This window comes from Micromesistius poutassou, assembly GCF_964030765.1.
Source record: "Micromesistius poutassou genome assembly, chromosome: 14".
Lineage (NCBI taxonomy): Eukaryota > Metazoa > Chordata > Actinopteri > Gadiformes > Gadidae > Micromesistius > Micromesistius poutassou.
The window spans coordinates 5,392,667-5,410,175 of NC_140284.1; the positions used below are offsets into that span (position 1 = coordinate 5,392,667).

The 17,509-nt window shown below is 44.1% G+C and overlaps 1 protein-coding gene across 1 annotated transcript in view; it reads right to left on the bottom strand.

Annotated features, from left to right (window-relative positions):
- The window catches only part of kcnh3 (potassium voltage-gated channel, subfamily H (eag-related), member 3), a gene marked incomplete at both ends in the record, with an annotated part of 88,531 nt that extends 71,662 nt beyond the window's left edge, over window positions 1-16,869 (bottom strand). The window contains one exon of the mRNA XM_084478895.1: window positions 16,794-16,869. Coding sequence (XP_084335021.1) covers window positions 16,794-16,869 — 76 coding nt within the window. The remainder of the gene's footprint in view (window positions 1-16,793) is intronic.
- Between the last annotated feature and the right edge of the window lie 640 nt (window positions 16,870-17,509).

Below are 17,509 nucleotides of genomic sequence, written 5' to 3' on the forward strand. Positions count from 1 at the left end.
CTGTTTATTCTTGGTTAGCAGCTATTTTTTTTATTGTTGCCGGACAGTGTGTTCTTTTAAACCGTAACCTTGCTACAAAACCTGGAACGTCTCTAATGGCAGATGTAGAAGTTGTGATTCACTGGATAATTTGCTTTCCACTCCAAAACCGGGCATAGAAGGGCATAAAAAAGACAGAAATACATGAGGAAATGGCCTGGTGTGTTGTAACAAATTAGAATTATGAAAAGTCCATTTGACTTAATGTGTTTGAATGGAGCCTGTCCAGCGATGAACATGAAACAGCTTGTGGCTAAAACCTGGTCCGTTTAGTCATACTGTTGAAACACCGAGACAACATTTAAAGAGAACTGCTGTCAGCACAAACAAGTTATTCCTAATTCTAGGAAGAGCAGTCATGTGTGTGTGTGTGTGTGTGTGTGTGTGTGTGTTACCTACAGTCCATGTCTACTTAAATGTAGTGTATCTTAGAAGGTTTCTGTTTGTGTAAACATATACAGAATGAGCATGTAGACATGTAAGGTAATATTTGCTTCTTATCTCCCTCTTTCTCTCTCTCTCTCTCTCTCTCTCTCTCTCTCTCTCTCTCTCTCTCTCTCTCTCTCTCTCTCTCTCTCTTCTGTGTGTCTGCTGGTAATAAATAGATAGCAGTATTGAGCTGGGAGTTGTTCATGCTAGTGCTTGTGTCGACATCATCAGAGACTCTGCGTAGCATTTTCTCAGAACAATCACTTAATTACTTTTTATGAGCAGAGCAGCTAAATAGATGAGGGCTAGTTGCAGAACAGAGGTATTGCTCAGAGATGTATTGAATCAGAGAAGGCCTTAATGGAACAGTAAATATTTTATTATTCCAGAATACCAAGGAAAACGGCACATTTCAGGTTGAAAGGTTTTGGTAATTTATGACGAAAATGGAACGACCATAATAAATATTAACGCACCTCAACGAGTGGTGATTTCTCTACCTTGGACCAAACTCTATTGTAACTGACCGCCAATTCCTCACTGACTTTAATTCCTAACTGTAATTTGCATCCAGCTGCCTTGCTATCTAATAGCACATCTGGGACTGCACAGAGCCTGGAAACCAAACCCTGAAAGGGGCAGAGTAACACCTTGTTTCTGTGTTTCCTGATGGACATATTCTCCATAAAGATAACTCCGAGAAACTCGTTCAAGCTGGTGGATGAAGAACTCGCTCAAGCAGGTTGATGAAGTTTTCAGAAGGGGATTTTAATAGTATTTAAGTGTTTTTCTACAGTGGCCATACACTGGGGATTTCAACAGCTTTTTAGAGTAAAAAAAAAAGTTAAAGTTACAGTTAGTGCTGGCCGAGTTTGTGTTGATGCTTTTGTGCTTACAGATCCCCGCCTCCAGCAACATGACTAGTCTAAACAAATATAAAGCAAAAGAAAGTTAAACGCTCCAACCAAGATTTGAGCTTTCGATTATGAATATAATAATAATAATAATAATAATATAATATAGAGTCTGATTTGAGAGACAAATAGCTTTGCAACGGAGAGAGAGAGACAATAAGGACAAGGGAAACAGTTGGAAGAACAATGGGATCTATTGAGGGAGAGACCACCAGATTGACAGACATATGTGCCACAGGATCTGATAAACACACAGACCAACGGCCGTAAGAAGACAAACTGATAATGCACTACAATGCCAGGCTGACACACATGACAGTGTGCCAGTTATTCTCAAACTGCCACTGCTCAATTGAAAAGATTTAGACAGAAAGAGGTAAACAGAGAAGGTCTGCCCAGATTCATCACCTGCATGTGTGTGTGTGTGTGTGTGTGTGTGTGTGTGTGTGTGTGTGTGTGTGTGTGTGTGTGTGTGTGTGTGTGTGTGTGTGAAAAATACAGCCAGTTTATTACTCATCGAGTGCCCACCAGGCCGTGAGCAAGAGGGGACAGACAGGCAGATGGACAGATAAATTATAAATGATAAATGATAAAAAAAAATAAAAGATACACATGTTTGTGTCAGTGACCCCCTGGAGGGGGTTGAGCCCAGGCACAGGGCCCATGCAGCGGGACAAAAGAGCAGCAAAATAGGGAAAAGGAAAGAGCAGGTTGCTACTATACAGGAAGATACTGTATAGGAACACAACCGCACTCACACACTCATGCACAGCCACTACCAAACCAAGCCTCTACTAAAACAGCCAGTCCCTCTGTAACACCGACTCTTGGCCTGTCAAGAGGGCAGATATTACGCCTGAACAGTCACTACCCTGAGTGGCTCTAACTTGATCATTCGCTTCCATTTCTCTTTCAACCAAGTAAATGGCCATCCATCACACAGCAGTTGGTTAGTTAATTATTCAAATGCGACTCAGAACTCCTCCGCAGTGTTTTTTTTGTTCTCGTTGGGGTTGGTCCATCAACTATGTGTGGCAATTACTCCTTGTAATCTCTGCTCCAATTGGCTGTTCTTCAATGAATTAATGTGATTGGGTGTTAGTCGAATGCATCATCACCCTCATCAGCAGAGCAAGTGTTGGCTTCTGTGAAGCAGCACACAATAGTTTTAACTTTCTATCCATATTGTGTCTGTGTGTGTTCCCCACATACTGTTCATCTCAGTTAAGCCAGTGGGACTTTCCTGAGTTTTCTCCAATTCGTCTATCTCTACCCACACACACACACACACACACACACACACACACATGCACACACACGTGCACACACACCACAAATAAAAAACGTTGCTACAGAAAGTAAAATATGGCGATGATGGTTAATAAGTGGAGAGGAAAAGAAACAGACAGCATGCAGGAAGATCTATTCAAAGAAACAGAGAAAAAAGAGAGCATGAGAGAGAGAGAGAGAGAGAGAGAGGGAGAGAGAGAGGGAGTGAGACAGAGACAGAGAAACAATGAGAGAGAAAGGGACAGCCGCCTCTTAATATTAATGAATGCAAACGAAAACAGGAGACACAACCTGCGCCTGTCAACAGTCTACCTTGTGTCCCCGCCTCCCTTTAAGCCAACTAAATATTTCATGTTCCCATCTAGACCTATCTGTCAACTCACTGTATGCTGGTGATCTTTGAGACATGCGCTCAGGCACAGACTATTAATGTCTGGCCCATCCATCTCAACTTTGTCACCTAACCCTCTTTACGGCTCTGTACCTTGGAGGGGGGGGGGGGGGGGGGGGATTTAGACTTTTACTTTCTGGGGATACGACTGGGAACAATTAATTACAATCCATTACTCTGTGCATGGACTAGTTATGCCTGGGCGACCAATTTATTTCCCTTGATGCCAGACCCGTTGCTCTTCCCTGAGTACGATTAGTTTCAGTGTACAGACAAGTTGCGCATACTACTCATTGTTCATTAGAATTTTAGATGGTATGACCTTTTCATGGTAATGTATACCATCTATCTCCCTGCAAATGAAATGGAAGACAGGTGTATATATATATATATACCAGGGCACACCGTCTTCTTGCTTTCCAAGTACAGCACAATACAGATAAATCCGGAGAAAACTATTTATTTGGGTGGCTCATGCATAAATCCCTAATCATCCTGTCCCGTGTCTTGCCTCTAACCGGTCTGAGGTTCTGCTTGTTAATTCTTCTCTTCTGCTAAGATCCCCAGCGGTAGCGTCCAGACCCCCAGGCTGACCAGGGCACGGTCTGCAGGAGCCTGTGCTGGTGACTGTGCTGTGGGCCTGGCTGGGAGTGCTTCTGGTGGGGATGGAGCCACACAGTGTGACAGCCACTGCTGCTGCTGCTGCTGCTGCTGCTGCTGCTGCTGCTGCTGCTGCTGCTGAAACAAAGTCATTCCAGTCCTAATGGCACCCGAGTGATGCACCAAACCTCACGTACACAGACACTCAGCTCAGCGGTGAGGTTAGACAAAACAGTGTGTCGAACGTGGAGTCGTGTGTCGTGTGAACGCATTGGACACAGAGATATGAAGAATTTCGAGTTGATTTGCTCGATATTTCTGCACATTTCTGTCTAAGATATTCATTTCTGAAGTGAAAGTCTACGTATGTAACATGTACCGCGGGTTAAACTAAGCGAATGAATCATATGTGGATGTTAACTCTTATTGGTTTGGCACGGAAATTATGTAATCATATGACTGCAGTCACACAGCTAAAATAAGAAGCTGTTAATAAAGCAAACCGCTTCCAGGCAGCAACGCCATACGTGTATAGTCGGCACAAACACACATATGCACACACACACACTCACTCACACACACACGCTCACGCACACACACACTCACACACAAAAAAAAATCTGATTTTGAAGTCAAGCCAATTAGTTTGATTGTAGATTGCTGGGGAAATTTGCAGACCAGTCATTGGCTTTCATATCTGCCCTCAGCAGGGGGGACGGAAAGGCTGGGAAATGAATAAATAGAATGTGACATTAAGACGTGCACTTGGCTGCACACACACCAGATCCAACTGAGATAGACACCAATTCTATACTGACTCGGTTTTCCTATGGAGGTGTTTGGGAGAGGCCTTTGTCCATTGTTTTTCATGCTGACAGATGCTGTTTTATTTTAAATGGATTATACCCTTCCACCCAAACTAAGTCTCTACCTGACAAATACATCCAATGAAAATCCATATTTTATTGCATGTTTCTCCTTTGAAAACCTCAGAAGGAGAGATATAAAAGTGATACGTGGAGCAAGCAAACAGTTCAGCTTAGTTCATATCAGTGGAGTTGAGTTGAATTATGCTAAGCTTAGTTGAGCTAAGCTTAGTTTATATTAGCCTTGTTTAGTTTATCCTAGCGTAGATTCGTTTCGTTAAGCTAAATCTCACAACGAGCAATATTTCTGTGGTTCCGGTGAAGTCAGACAACGGATAACGGATATCCAGGCCAAGACTTCTTCTTCCTTGGCCAGTCATTAGTTTCGATATCTTTTGTAGGTGCTTCAGGGCCAGACAACATCTAACCTGATCTCTGTAAACAGGTAGAGCTAATAAGAGTGAATAAAAAGTTGGATCATCTTCAGATGATCCCCAAATTTGTTTACCGACATGCAAGCAAAATCTGCTAAAATGTGATTGGTCAATACTCAATGACCTGCCCGTTCCCTACAGACTCTGCATTCACGTGTAGATATCTGATGAAGACATTAAGTTAAGCTTAGTTTATATTCGCTTGGCTAAGCCTGGTTGAGTTTAGCTGGATTTAGTTCAATTAAGATTAGTCAAGCCTCGTTTACCTTAAGTTTAGTTTAGTTGAATTCAGTATAGTTCATTTGTTGAGCTATCTTATCTTAACATTCACACTGGGCTAAACATTGGGAGGCGTCCGAGCATGTCGCATTCATTATCAGGTGCACAGCCAGCCAGTCTCCCGCTGGTACCAGCTGTCGTTTCCATCGCCTTTTCTCTCCCTCTGTGTTGGAACAACGCTTGGGTGTTGGCCGGCTGATGTTGCGGAGGACAGGGATGGGCGCCGCTCTTTGTGTTCGTCTCGCTCTCTCTCTCTCTCTCGCTCTCTCTCCGGTCAATATTTGTTTGCAGTCCGGCCGACGGCGTCGGCCAAAAGAGCTGGCCTTCATGTGGAGTGGTAGCGTAGGCTAACGATGTCATAAAACGGCCATCGTGCAGGAAAATGACAAGCGGTTGGATGCTTTCAGGAACAAACACACACACACACACACACACACACACACACACACACACACACACACGCCACACACACGCACACACACACACACACGCACACACATAGACACACACACACAAGCAAACACAACATATATTGACACACAATTTTGAAATCGTACAGGATACAAAGGGAAAAACAAACAGAACAGAACAGAAACCAAAGCGAGCGTTCCCTGTGTGCCCTCAGCCAGCAGGGTGCAGGTAGAGAGTGACAGCCGCCCAACCATTTGCTGCCAAACCCAGTTTGGGTCACTTGGCTCCGGCCGTGGCTGCTTGACTGACTGGCTGGCTGACGAGACTGACTGAAGAGACTCCAGATATACACACACACACACACTCACATACACACACATGCACGCGAACACAGGCACATAGGCACACACATGCACACACGTGCACATACACACACGCACACACGCTCTGTCCCTCTTGTTTCATTCCCTGTTGAGATTCCTCATTCATGATGTCTCGCAAAACATTTTCAGTGCCCTGCAATCACCGCACACTTTGACTGCATCAGATACACGCCTTTCAACTGAAGCAACACGACGAGACACTTGTTCGATGCACATCAGTGGGTTCATTAAAGAAAGAACAAAGCTGTAATGGAGTTTTAACCGAGGCGCGTGTACAAACGTCACAAGAGCACGGGTCGACAAGACACAGAGAAACGAGGAGGCCTTTGAGGGAGACGACCCAACATGGCTGCTCCCACTGAGTAGAGGTGATGGGTCGGGTGTGCGTCACCCCTTAAGGAGAACGGTGTGAGGGTCGAGAGCGATATAATGGGAACACTTTACAACGAGGGTACATCCATTTACCACTAATTAACATTAGTTAATTCAGTAATAACCATTTACTTACAGTTAATTGTGAGTTCACTATGGGACTATGAATAATTGACAAACGGAGTTCATGTTTTGCAAATGATTTTCCTGTTAACTATGGTATTTATTTATAGATAATTTAATTGCATCAACTAATGCTAATGAGTAGTTAATTAATGTACAATTATAATGAACAACAATTATAAAGTTGTAATGCTTCAGGGTGGATTTGAAACTCTGCCTGCCTCGAGTCCGACCATATGGTGAGATGTGCATTTTATTGGAAAATGAGTTAAGTAAATGCTCCTTTCCCTCCTTCTTTTCTCTCTATGACTCTCGCTCTCTTTCCCTCTCTTTTCTCTCTCTCTCTCACACACACACACACACACACACACACACACACACACACACACACACACACACACACATTCCTGACTCTCCACATCCCCAAGTCACTACTTATGCACATATTTTGACGTTGCCAGAATGCCAGCTCATGGCTGAAGGCTCCAATGTGTGTGCATCTGTGTTTTATGCATGTGTGTTTGCATTTTGCGTGTGTATGTTTATCTGTCTATGTGCGTAACATTCATGCATATGTAAATACGTGTGTCATATGGGGGAAGATCAAAGCCCTTGAGGACAAGCAGCTCCATCTGGTGATTACAGAGTTTTGCATATCCTGTGCCATTCCGGATATAGGATGTGCATCTTATATACACATCGTCGATGCACAAATCAATACCCAGCAACCTCAGGGCAAATTGATCAGAGGTCCAGACACCACTTACATAACACTGTGTCACCATGGAAGGCTGTTTCCAACGCTGCTAATAACGAACTCCAGGTAAGTGGCTTTGGATCGGCCAATTTAGTGTCCACTAAATAGTAAATAACGATCGCTTCACAAGTGTCCGTCCGTGTGTTCGATTTAGTGTATTGAACTCTGCAAACCAGTTATCATTCCCATTACTTTACTAGGAAGAGGTTGAATGTACGACTGAACCATTGCAGTGTTTACGGTAGTAAGCTGTCCCACCCTAAGTCCTTCGAGGCATCTTTTAATGGCACATGTGAAGTTCACCGTGAGCTGTTTTGGAAACAAGCGTTGCCTAATAGACAAGTAATGAAGATTGTGCCAGCAGTTGTTTGCTCAGCTGCACTACACTCAGGTGTGCTCTACATTTTCTTTCCAAGGAGGTTTGCAATCGGGGGGTGGGGGGCAGGTGGTTTCTTCATCTGCCCCTGTGGACATTAAGAGGACCCAATCAGAGGACCCAATAAAGAGCCCGGGGCCAGGGTTCATCGGCCGCCTGTTTCGACGCCTCGCTCCGGGGCTTGGTATACGGCGTTCTACCTCGCCTTGTCCCTTTAGCTCCATCACCTCCACTTAGCCCCGGCTACGCACTCTCTCCGGCTGCGGCCCGTTTGCTCCTTCGACACACAAGCAAGACGTCTCTGGCTGGGCCGGGCATCTTGTTTGTCACGCAACGCCAAATGCCACCAACACCACCGTTTCACACTGCAATCCCTGATTACCACTGCCTTTGACTTGAAATGGTTGTTTTTCTGTTGCTCCGTTTGTTCTTTTTTTTCCCCATTACCAAGACATGAAGAAAGAGAGTGTTGTGTTTCTGCGCGGAGCGAGATAGAAAAACTGAAAACTGAACTTCTGTTCAAACAGAATTGAAGAACATAGAGCGGGGATCATTAAAGGCATAATCCCTTTGAAAGAACGGTGAAGCAAGAACCTGTTGACATTCTCACACCTGTGGCTCTGCGGGTCATCTCAAAAGGGTTGCTAACAGTATCAACTTGATCTGCGTGCAGAGCCATCAAGAGATACCTGTGATTGGTCGCCAAAAAAAGGAGGAAGACGAAGAAGAAGAAGAAGAAGAAGAAGAAGAAGAAGAAGAACAGAGGGACATTTCTTCCTCCTCGTGGTCCTGATGTATTACAGCCACAGAGTCTTTGGTTCTTTCTGGCTTTACTGCATTTATACAGGCAGGTATCCAGCAGCCACAGTGGGTCAATTTCAACCAGATGGGATGTTGTTTGTGTCCAGGAAAGAGAAATGGAAGCTCCGGGCCTTGTTTTACAGATGGGACTAGATAATTATACTACTATACACCTGCCGTGAAGAACATTTTAAACACAGCTGCAACTTTTCAGAAACTTGCCTTTTGTTGTTTTTCTATGTATAAATATAAATATATATATTAATTTTTTTTTAATAAAGATACTGATGTTTTTTTGCGGGCAACAATTCCCCAAAGCCCAAGAGTGTTTTCGTAATCTCTTTCAGTTAGACGGTCGAAGCTTCCTTGTCTATTATACCAAGCAAGCGTTAAGCAGACAGCCTGTGTAAATAATAAATGAGTGCTTGGCCAGCTATTGATCATGGCACTCTCGGACTCACACAACACAGCCTTGTGTCGTTGGCCAACTGATGATGGTTAATGCGTGTACGCGTGTGTGCTTGAGAAATTGTAAATGGACTGCATTTATGGAGCGCTTTTCAGACTTGTAGCCCGTCTCAGCACTTTACAATTATTGGCTACCATTCACACGTTCATGCACACATTCGTCGGCGGTATCAACCGAGCGAAGCAACAGCCATCTCGGCGGGAGCAGTTAGGGATAGGTGTCTGGCTCGGGGCCACCTTGTCTCTTCGCTTGGAGGAGCAGGGGATCGAACAGACAACCCACTCTACCCTCCTGTGTGTGTGTGAGTGCACACATGTGTGTGTGTGTGTGTGTGTGTGTGTGTGTGTGTGTGTGTGTGCGTGTGAGTGCACACATGTGTGTGTGTGTGTGTGTGGGTTTGTGTGTTGAGTGTTTCCACGCATCACAGTGTACAGTGAGACACTATACGTACATTAGCGGGGTTTGTGTGGCTGTGAACAACCTGAACTCGACACGCAGGGAAAATAACGAGAAAACAAAAACAAAAGAAAAAAAGTGGCAGCAATGGATGCGAGGAAAAAAATGTCGGAGATGTTATCGGAGCCGTGTGCCATTTGTTCCCCTTACCGTGTTCTACCGCCGCCAACGCACTCACACAAATCCCAACCCCTCTTCAGGGCTAACACGATAACACTATCTAACACAAGTTAAACAATTACTTTAACTCGAGGAGCAGCTTTCTTTGATCGCTGATTATCCCCCGGATCATAAGGACACAGGAACCACAGAGGAGCAGGTGGGACGAAGGGTTAATCAAGTGAACTCCTCTCCACGAAGTCATCAAGCATCTTAGGAACTAGTTGCTGGAGAGCTTTCACCCACCGAAGGTGTTATTATCCCTCTCACCATTCACAGATTGTTATCATGAATGTGTGTGTGTGTGTGTGTGTGTGTGTGTGTGTGTGTGTGTGTGTGTGTGTGTGTGTGCGTGTGTGTGTGTGTGCGCATGTGCATGTGTGTGTTGGTGCCAGACATTAACTCTTATGTTAACGGATTTAAATGGGGGCCTTTTGACCTTTATGAGGCATTTAAAGTAACCAATGATAAAGTATGTCCCCAGAGGCACTAAAACTGTATATATTATGGTGGTATTTTTGTTACCCCTATGAAAAAGATAAAAATAAGGATGCATTTACGCGATAACAATGGGTCTTTTTATCATAATAGAACTCCATGAATTCAGAATCTCATTCCAGAGTATCTGAAGGTTGATTTCATTTAAATACTGTATACGGCAATTTAAGGGTTGACATCCGACAAAAAAAATAGTTTTAGGCCCACCTTCTCATCATTAGGGTCCGGGCAGCTAAGCTGCCGGGAACCTATTGTATTCCTAGGAATTCTTTCTTCTTCTTCTTCTTCTTCTTCTTCCAAGGAAGTCATACTTCCCATGGGTGAAAACTCACCAAACTTTGCACAAAGGTCCAGTCCCATGCCAGATTCACTCAACTCCAAGGACATGTGCCCCCCCCTCCTAGGGGGGGCACAATAAGCGTTTAAATTTAAAAACTTAAAAAATTCCTACCAAACCAACGGTAGATGCTACAGTGTTGAAACTTCACCACAATGTAGCCTCAATACTGCTGAAACTTTTGTCCACTTAAACTCATTACAAATTATGAAGTCCATCACTCAGTTTTTTTCAATAACTGTAAAACTTTTAAAATGTATCTCCTCCCACAATTTTTGCTCAATTGTCACCAAACTTGGTACAGAGCATCTCCAGACCGTCCTCAACAAAACTTGTTTCTCAGATTTTTGATTAAGCAAAAATTGATCCTACAGTGCATGAAAACGTATGACTGTAAACAGTACTGTAAACGTATACCATCAAATTCTTGATAAATACATTTTCAATCTTCCTGAAAAAAATTGAGAATATTCTGGAGTCATGGTTGATGAAGTTTGGCAAATATCAGAATTTTATCTCAAAAACTGAATTTTTGAGAACATTTTGAATTCTGCTCTCATGGGAACAACTGCAGCCAATGTGAGAGTGGAATTTTTAAACATCATATTTTCTCTTATGAAGCAAAACACTTATCATTAAAAACAAATCACCAACATTTCCATGCTGTCAAGATGCAATTTATGTATTATCAGATTTTTGTTTAGATGACTGAATTTCTGAAATTTTGACCATTTTTTAAATTTGCCTTTACAACAGCTGTCACTCAATTTGTGAAGCCACTGTTGAAATGCCACTTGCCAATTAGCTCAGTGCGATAGACAATGGTCTTTGGTTCCAGAGGTTGTGGGTTCAATCCTCAACTGGTGCAAATTGAACATTATAAGGTCAACTGTCCTGTCTTCCTATTCTCCTGTTTGTTGCTCAGAATTTGCCAAAATTAGCCCGGACCCGACCCATTGCTGCGCAGCAGCTATAATTATCGTTGTGTTCTGCAAAACTGTATGTAGTCAATTTAGATGAACACACATTCAAAATAACATTCTCAAAAGGATACACACTCGTAGTGAATTATTGCTCCAGTCTGAGCAATAATTTCAATACAAGTGCGTTGCACACTTAAATATCATGTAAACGTATCGCTCGTACTTCCATTCCACTTCCACTTCCTCCTCAACCTTAACCTCCCATCACTAGCTCTGCTGAAAGGTTAAAGACCTGTACTTAGAATCACTTATACTATGCTGGGGAGAACTGCTTTGTGTTTGCAGAGAAACACATGGCGTTCTCGGGAATTTGGCTCTCATCTCATTATGCAAGAGAGAAAAAATGAGTTCCTTTACAAGCTTGCGTTATGGAGGTCATACCATTTTTCCTTCTTCAGCTCATTCTCCTACGTTCCATTTCACTCTCTCGTGCTCCTCCTCTCTCTCCTCCTCTCTCACTCACACTTTCCTTTCCACTTTCCGTTTCTCTTACTCTTTCTCTCACTCTCTCTCTTTTTCTCTCTCTCTCTCACTCACTCTCTCCCTCTCTCCCCTTTCTCTCTCGCTCTCTCCCTCTCTCTCTCTCGCTCTCTCTCTCACTCTCTCTCCCTCTCCCTCCCTGTCCCTCACTTTCTCTCTCTCTCTCTCCCTCTCAGTCCCTGTCCCTGTCTCTTACTCTCTGTCTCTCTCTCTCTCTCTCGCTCTCTCTCTCTCTATCTCTCTCTCTTTCTCTCGCTCTCTCTCGCTCTCTCTCTCTCTCTCTCTCTCTCTTCCATGGATGATAATGAGAAGCAGCCAGTTTGTGACCTGGAGATATTCTTTCATCCATGGAGAGTGAAAGTATAAACACAATCACACTCCATAAGCTTGCGGCTAAACAGTATCTTCAACAAAGCACAGCGCGCATCCTTCTAGCTTTTCGTCAACATAATGATGATAAGAATAATAATGATAATAATAATATAATCCAGCCTTGTTTGAATAAGGCCACCACCATTTCTGTGATGTGCATTGAGTGCATGTTATTTTCGCTCACTAATTGTCCAGGAGGCAATCTCTAACAAAAATTGCTTCATTATTGTATTTTCTTCATGGTGGTGAAATGATGAGAATTTAATGGTATTCCGTGTGCCAGATGAATTGAATTGCTGTCAAGCTAGTGTTTAACAAAAGCTAAATAAGTTGAGGCAGCAATGGAATCTGTGTAGTCATGAATCCTGTCTGCATAATTGACATTTGCAAGCACATTCAAGATCCCTACATTCAAGATGTAAATGAATATGGCGGTAGGAGTTTAGATCCCGAGTAGGACTGCTAGTAAATTACAGGCATCATGACAAGAGAGACAGTTATTGTCAATATACTCATTATACCTGCTTAAATCTGCATCATGTACCTCTGCATTCAGCAACCAGTAATAAGAATAAGGTCATTAATTTATGTGTTGCTATGGAACACATAAGAAACCAAAAGGGAGAGGAAAACTGAATACAAACCAAACAAGGTCTTGAGACGTGTTGAAGATGTGGTCGGCATTGGATTCTCCCAAAAAACACAATACAAATATCATTTCCACCTCAAACATCAGCACCACCGACCAGGGACATACGACTGAATCGCCCAGGTGGGCATCATTCATCATATGTTAGCGGTAACACTGAATACTCTGGCGGAAGGGACAACAAGGAGCCAAAGGTCTGGGTTCCTGTGTGCCGGCAGGGTCCATATTCCCCAGTCAATAAGTGTGTGCTTTCATAACAGTGGAGATCACAAGCACACGCGCAAGAGAGTCATGTGTTATTATGGTGGGCCTGTCATGACTGTGTGTCCCTCTCTAAGGCCAGGCCATCAGGGTGTGGTAGCAGCAAACAGGACCCCTGGGGACAGGCACCCTGTGAGACCGTGCTGCACATCTAATCTGTAATGTCAAACATACAACCTACCATAAACACACACACACACACACACACACACACACACACACAAGGCCCTGGTGAGTGGGGGCATACACACAGATTATTTCCCTGCATCATGAAGCCACTAAACCTACTTTTTGCAAACACACAAAGTGTGTGTGTGTGTGTGTGTGTGTGTGTGTGTGTGTGTGTGTGTGTGTGTATGCTTGTCTGTGTGTGTGTGTGTGTGTGTGTGTGTGTGTGTGTGTGTGTGTGTGTGTGTGTGTGTGTATGTGTGTGTATGATTAAATTAACAAGACCCTGACAAACAGAACATGATGTACGGATAGGTAGATAGATAGATAGATAGATAGAGATAGAGAGAGTGAGAGAGAGAGGGAGAGACGGAGAGAGAGAGAGAGAGAGAGAGAGAGAGAGAGAGAGAGAGAGAGAGAGAGAGAGGGGGGGGGGGGGAGGGAGGGAGAGGGAGGGAGAGTTAGACAGAGAGTACTCGGCCCCTTTTATGAGCAGAGCACAGCTTTTAACTTGATTAGGACCCAGTCCAGACCTGGTCAATTAATAGTAGCAATTGACTCAACCAGGGCTCAGACAGCTGCTACCTCTTTTCAGGGAACAACACAAAACCAGATGGACATTGATTACGGTAGATGAAATGGTTAGCCAGCCCTGCCACCTTTCCTTTGTCATCAGAAGCACATTAAAACATATATTTCCACGGATTTCATTAAGATACTTCTTTGGAGAAGGCACTGCAGTTATCATTATCTGCAATCAATTATGGAACACATTTCTGGTTATTAAATGGGGCCTTCTCTGTCTTACTGCTCTTCATAAATATCTTAATATCTTTTCTGTTGTTGATACAACACAATAATGGAACAGCAAACACTTCATGCTAGGGCATTTTAATTGTCTTTGTGTACAATTAGCTGTACTTATTATTATGGGAAGATAATTGACACATGTGGCTGATTAAGAGATTACTTTAATCACTAGGATAATCTATGTTAAGAGGTATATGAAGTTGTTGTATTATTACTATTATGATCAACGATCATTATCATCAACAACAACTGCCAATCATTACAATGAAAATCATCTAATTTGCACATCAATATCTGATTAGTAGGCACTCTAATTGCACATTGATAATCCTTAATTGAACTCCTGACAATGAAGACCTTGTGGTTGTGAGCAATGCTACTGAGCAGAGTTTTCCCTTCACGTCAAGGGGAGGGGCGAAATGGAGAAAACCATGCTTTCTGACGGAGAAGGTTTGCCCCTCAACAGTCCTACAGATAGACTGTACACATTCAGAAGGTACGTGTTGAGATCTAAAGCTGTTAAAGTCGTCAGTGATGGAGGCCTTCACCTAGAACGGCCTGGGGTGACAGAGGTGACCTTAAATGACATAGTGATTTGCCATTTAAAGGTCTAGCGATACATCCATTACATATTGACATAGATACACACACACAAACACACTTACATGAACATACACACAACAGATGGCCTTATACAAAGGGTATTAGGTCTAACCTACCCCCTCCGGCCAACACACCCCCCCCCCCTCCTCATCCACCCCCACCACCACCACCACCACACACACACACACACACACACACACATACACACACACATGTGCACGTACACACACATACACACACACAGACACACACAATTAAAATATGAACATCCTCAACAAGTGCCCATAAGGGTTAGGCACACACTGCTGGATCTAATGTTAAACCATATATATTTATAGACAAATCTCCTGCTTGGACAGTATGACACAAATTCACATGTCTGCCAGCCCCAACACCACACCTCCTCACACACACACACACACACACACACACACACACACACAATCACGCAATCACACACACACACACACACGTGTGCCCCGAAAGCTCCCCCTGCCACCGACGCCCACCCCCACCCCTCCCTCCCCTTGGCAAGCCGAGAGCTGCAGCGATGAATTCTTGACATCTATGGGAGTTAATTACAATGGATGCACAGCCACGGCTGCTGGTGTGTAATTAGCAGTAGCACAGCAAATGGAAGGCCAGTGTTTTAGCTGCTCAGAGAGATAAAAAAAAAAGGACCGCACGGCCCAGATCCCATCTCTATGCACGATGAGGGCTGATCCGCATGAGAGGAAGGGAGACACTCTTCATTCTGTTCTACCATCGCCTGTGTTATTTTTGTGTGGTGTGTGTGTGTGTGTGTGTGTGTGTGTGTGTGCGTGTGTGCGTGCGTGCGTGCGTGCGTGCGTGTGTGTGTGTGTGTGTGCCTGCATGCATACTTATGTATCCATGTTTATGTCAGACCACATCTGAGTACGGGCAATACATGTCTGTGTGTGAATGAATAAGTGATAAGCTATATGATTATAGTGATTCAGAAGAGTATAGCTACCATGCCACTTCAGTGGCCTGTTATTGCTATTAAAGATTCGGCCCCATTAAAATCATCAACCATGTTCAATTTGATATTTTATAGTACAACTTTACTTTCTTTTTTACAGTAAAAGCCAGCGACAGGGCCAGAAGACGTATTCTCCGTCTGGTTTGACGCTGTATTCGAGAGTAGATCTATATCTACTGTCGTGTCATCATCTTATTTGAGAGGAAGGAGTCGAGGGGAATAGGAGACGGGAGATTAGAATCTGACGTTCGCGGCGTCAGATAGCGCGCCGTTGTAACCGCAGCGCCCACAATTTTAAAACCACAACAGAGGCGCTCCCCAAACGCATCAAACTCCCATTACGGCGAGTTTGGATCATCGTTGAAGCATGAAGGCCAAACAATAAAAACACATTTTGAAGTAACCCAAGCAAAATGTGGCCGCGCATCTACCGTCCGCCCACATGCCCAGCATGCGTCCTAGCGCGCGCGGTCTGCTCATCGCATCTGTTCACAACACATTCTTGCCAAATGTGGCATGTTGAAGGGGAGTGCATCCCACCTCCCCCTCTCAGACAATAATGCGTGCGGTAACATCGGTCCGAAAAATATCGAGCAGGAATCAACGTTTTTAATTTGGCCAAATAAAAACAAAAAACATATTTCCTTTGTTTTCGGTATGTGCGCAATATCACACCGTGCAACCCATTTATTTCCGCATCTGAGATTTGTAATATTGTTTTCTAAAGTAGTAGGCCTACAAGGAGATGTACAAGATGTATGCCAAAATGTTTTGCAAAACATTTACTTACGTTGGACCAGAACTGTGAATAAATAGGTGCCCACATGCACACAAAGCGCGCTCTCTTGGCTGCGGACAAAACATATAATAAACAAGGTGCCCATATGCACTTGCACACAAAGCGCACTTTCTTGGCTGCGCACAAAAACAAATCATCTTGAATTTTGAATGTTCAAAATGTACTTTCTCCACGGTCAAATGCCTTTATACAAGCATGTAAAGTAGTTTTTGGATGTTAAACCTCAAAAAACAAACAAGACGAGTCAACAACCTGCATCGCTCTGGTTATCGGTGACTTACGGGTGCCATCGAAGCGGGTGGCGATGGTATCCAGGAAGGTGTTCTGCGGGGCCAGCAGCCCTCTCATCACCGGCATCCTGCTTCGGGTCGACTGACTCCTCCTGGCTCTCCGCCCGGGGCCGGCGCTGGAGTCCTGGTCAGACCCGAACCCCGGGAGGAAGCGAGAGGTGCCTGGCGCGCATCCCAGCCCCTGGAGGAGCGCGCCAATCCGAGTAACGCGCGGTGGCTCCACTTTGAGACGGCGGGGTTGTGACCATATCCGTTCAAATGAGCCCTGAACAACCCTGAACAATGGAAAAAACTAAGCTGAGTGCATTGCAAGTATAGGGAGGGGGGAAAAGGAGAAAAAAATGTATTTAAACCACAATGATCAGCCTGTATGGCTTAGTGGGTGAGTACTACAGCATGAGTTAAGAGAAGAACTGGTGTGATGGAGAGATGCGGAGAGTCAGGCAGCAAGTTTCGGTGCTGATGTTGCTCGGTTGAAACGGTATAGAAGCGGCAAGCTCCTCCTCGTCTCCCCCCCTTCTCTCCTCCTACTCTCTCTCTCCCTCTCTCTCTTGCTCGTCTCAGTCATCTTAGTTACCGAGAGCAGATGCCGTATCACGTGACGTTGTGAGACTCTCTTTCTTCCAGGGTTGTGAACTGATCCTGTGAATGGAGGAGGGGTAGCCTATGACCGCAGGGGAATTACCTTTCCGCGTGTAAGACTTCGA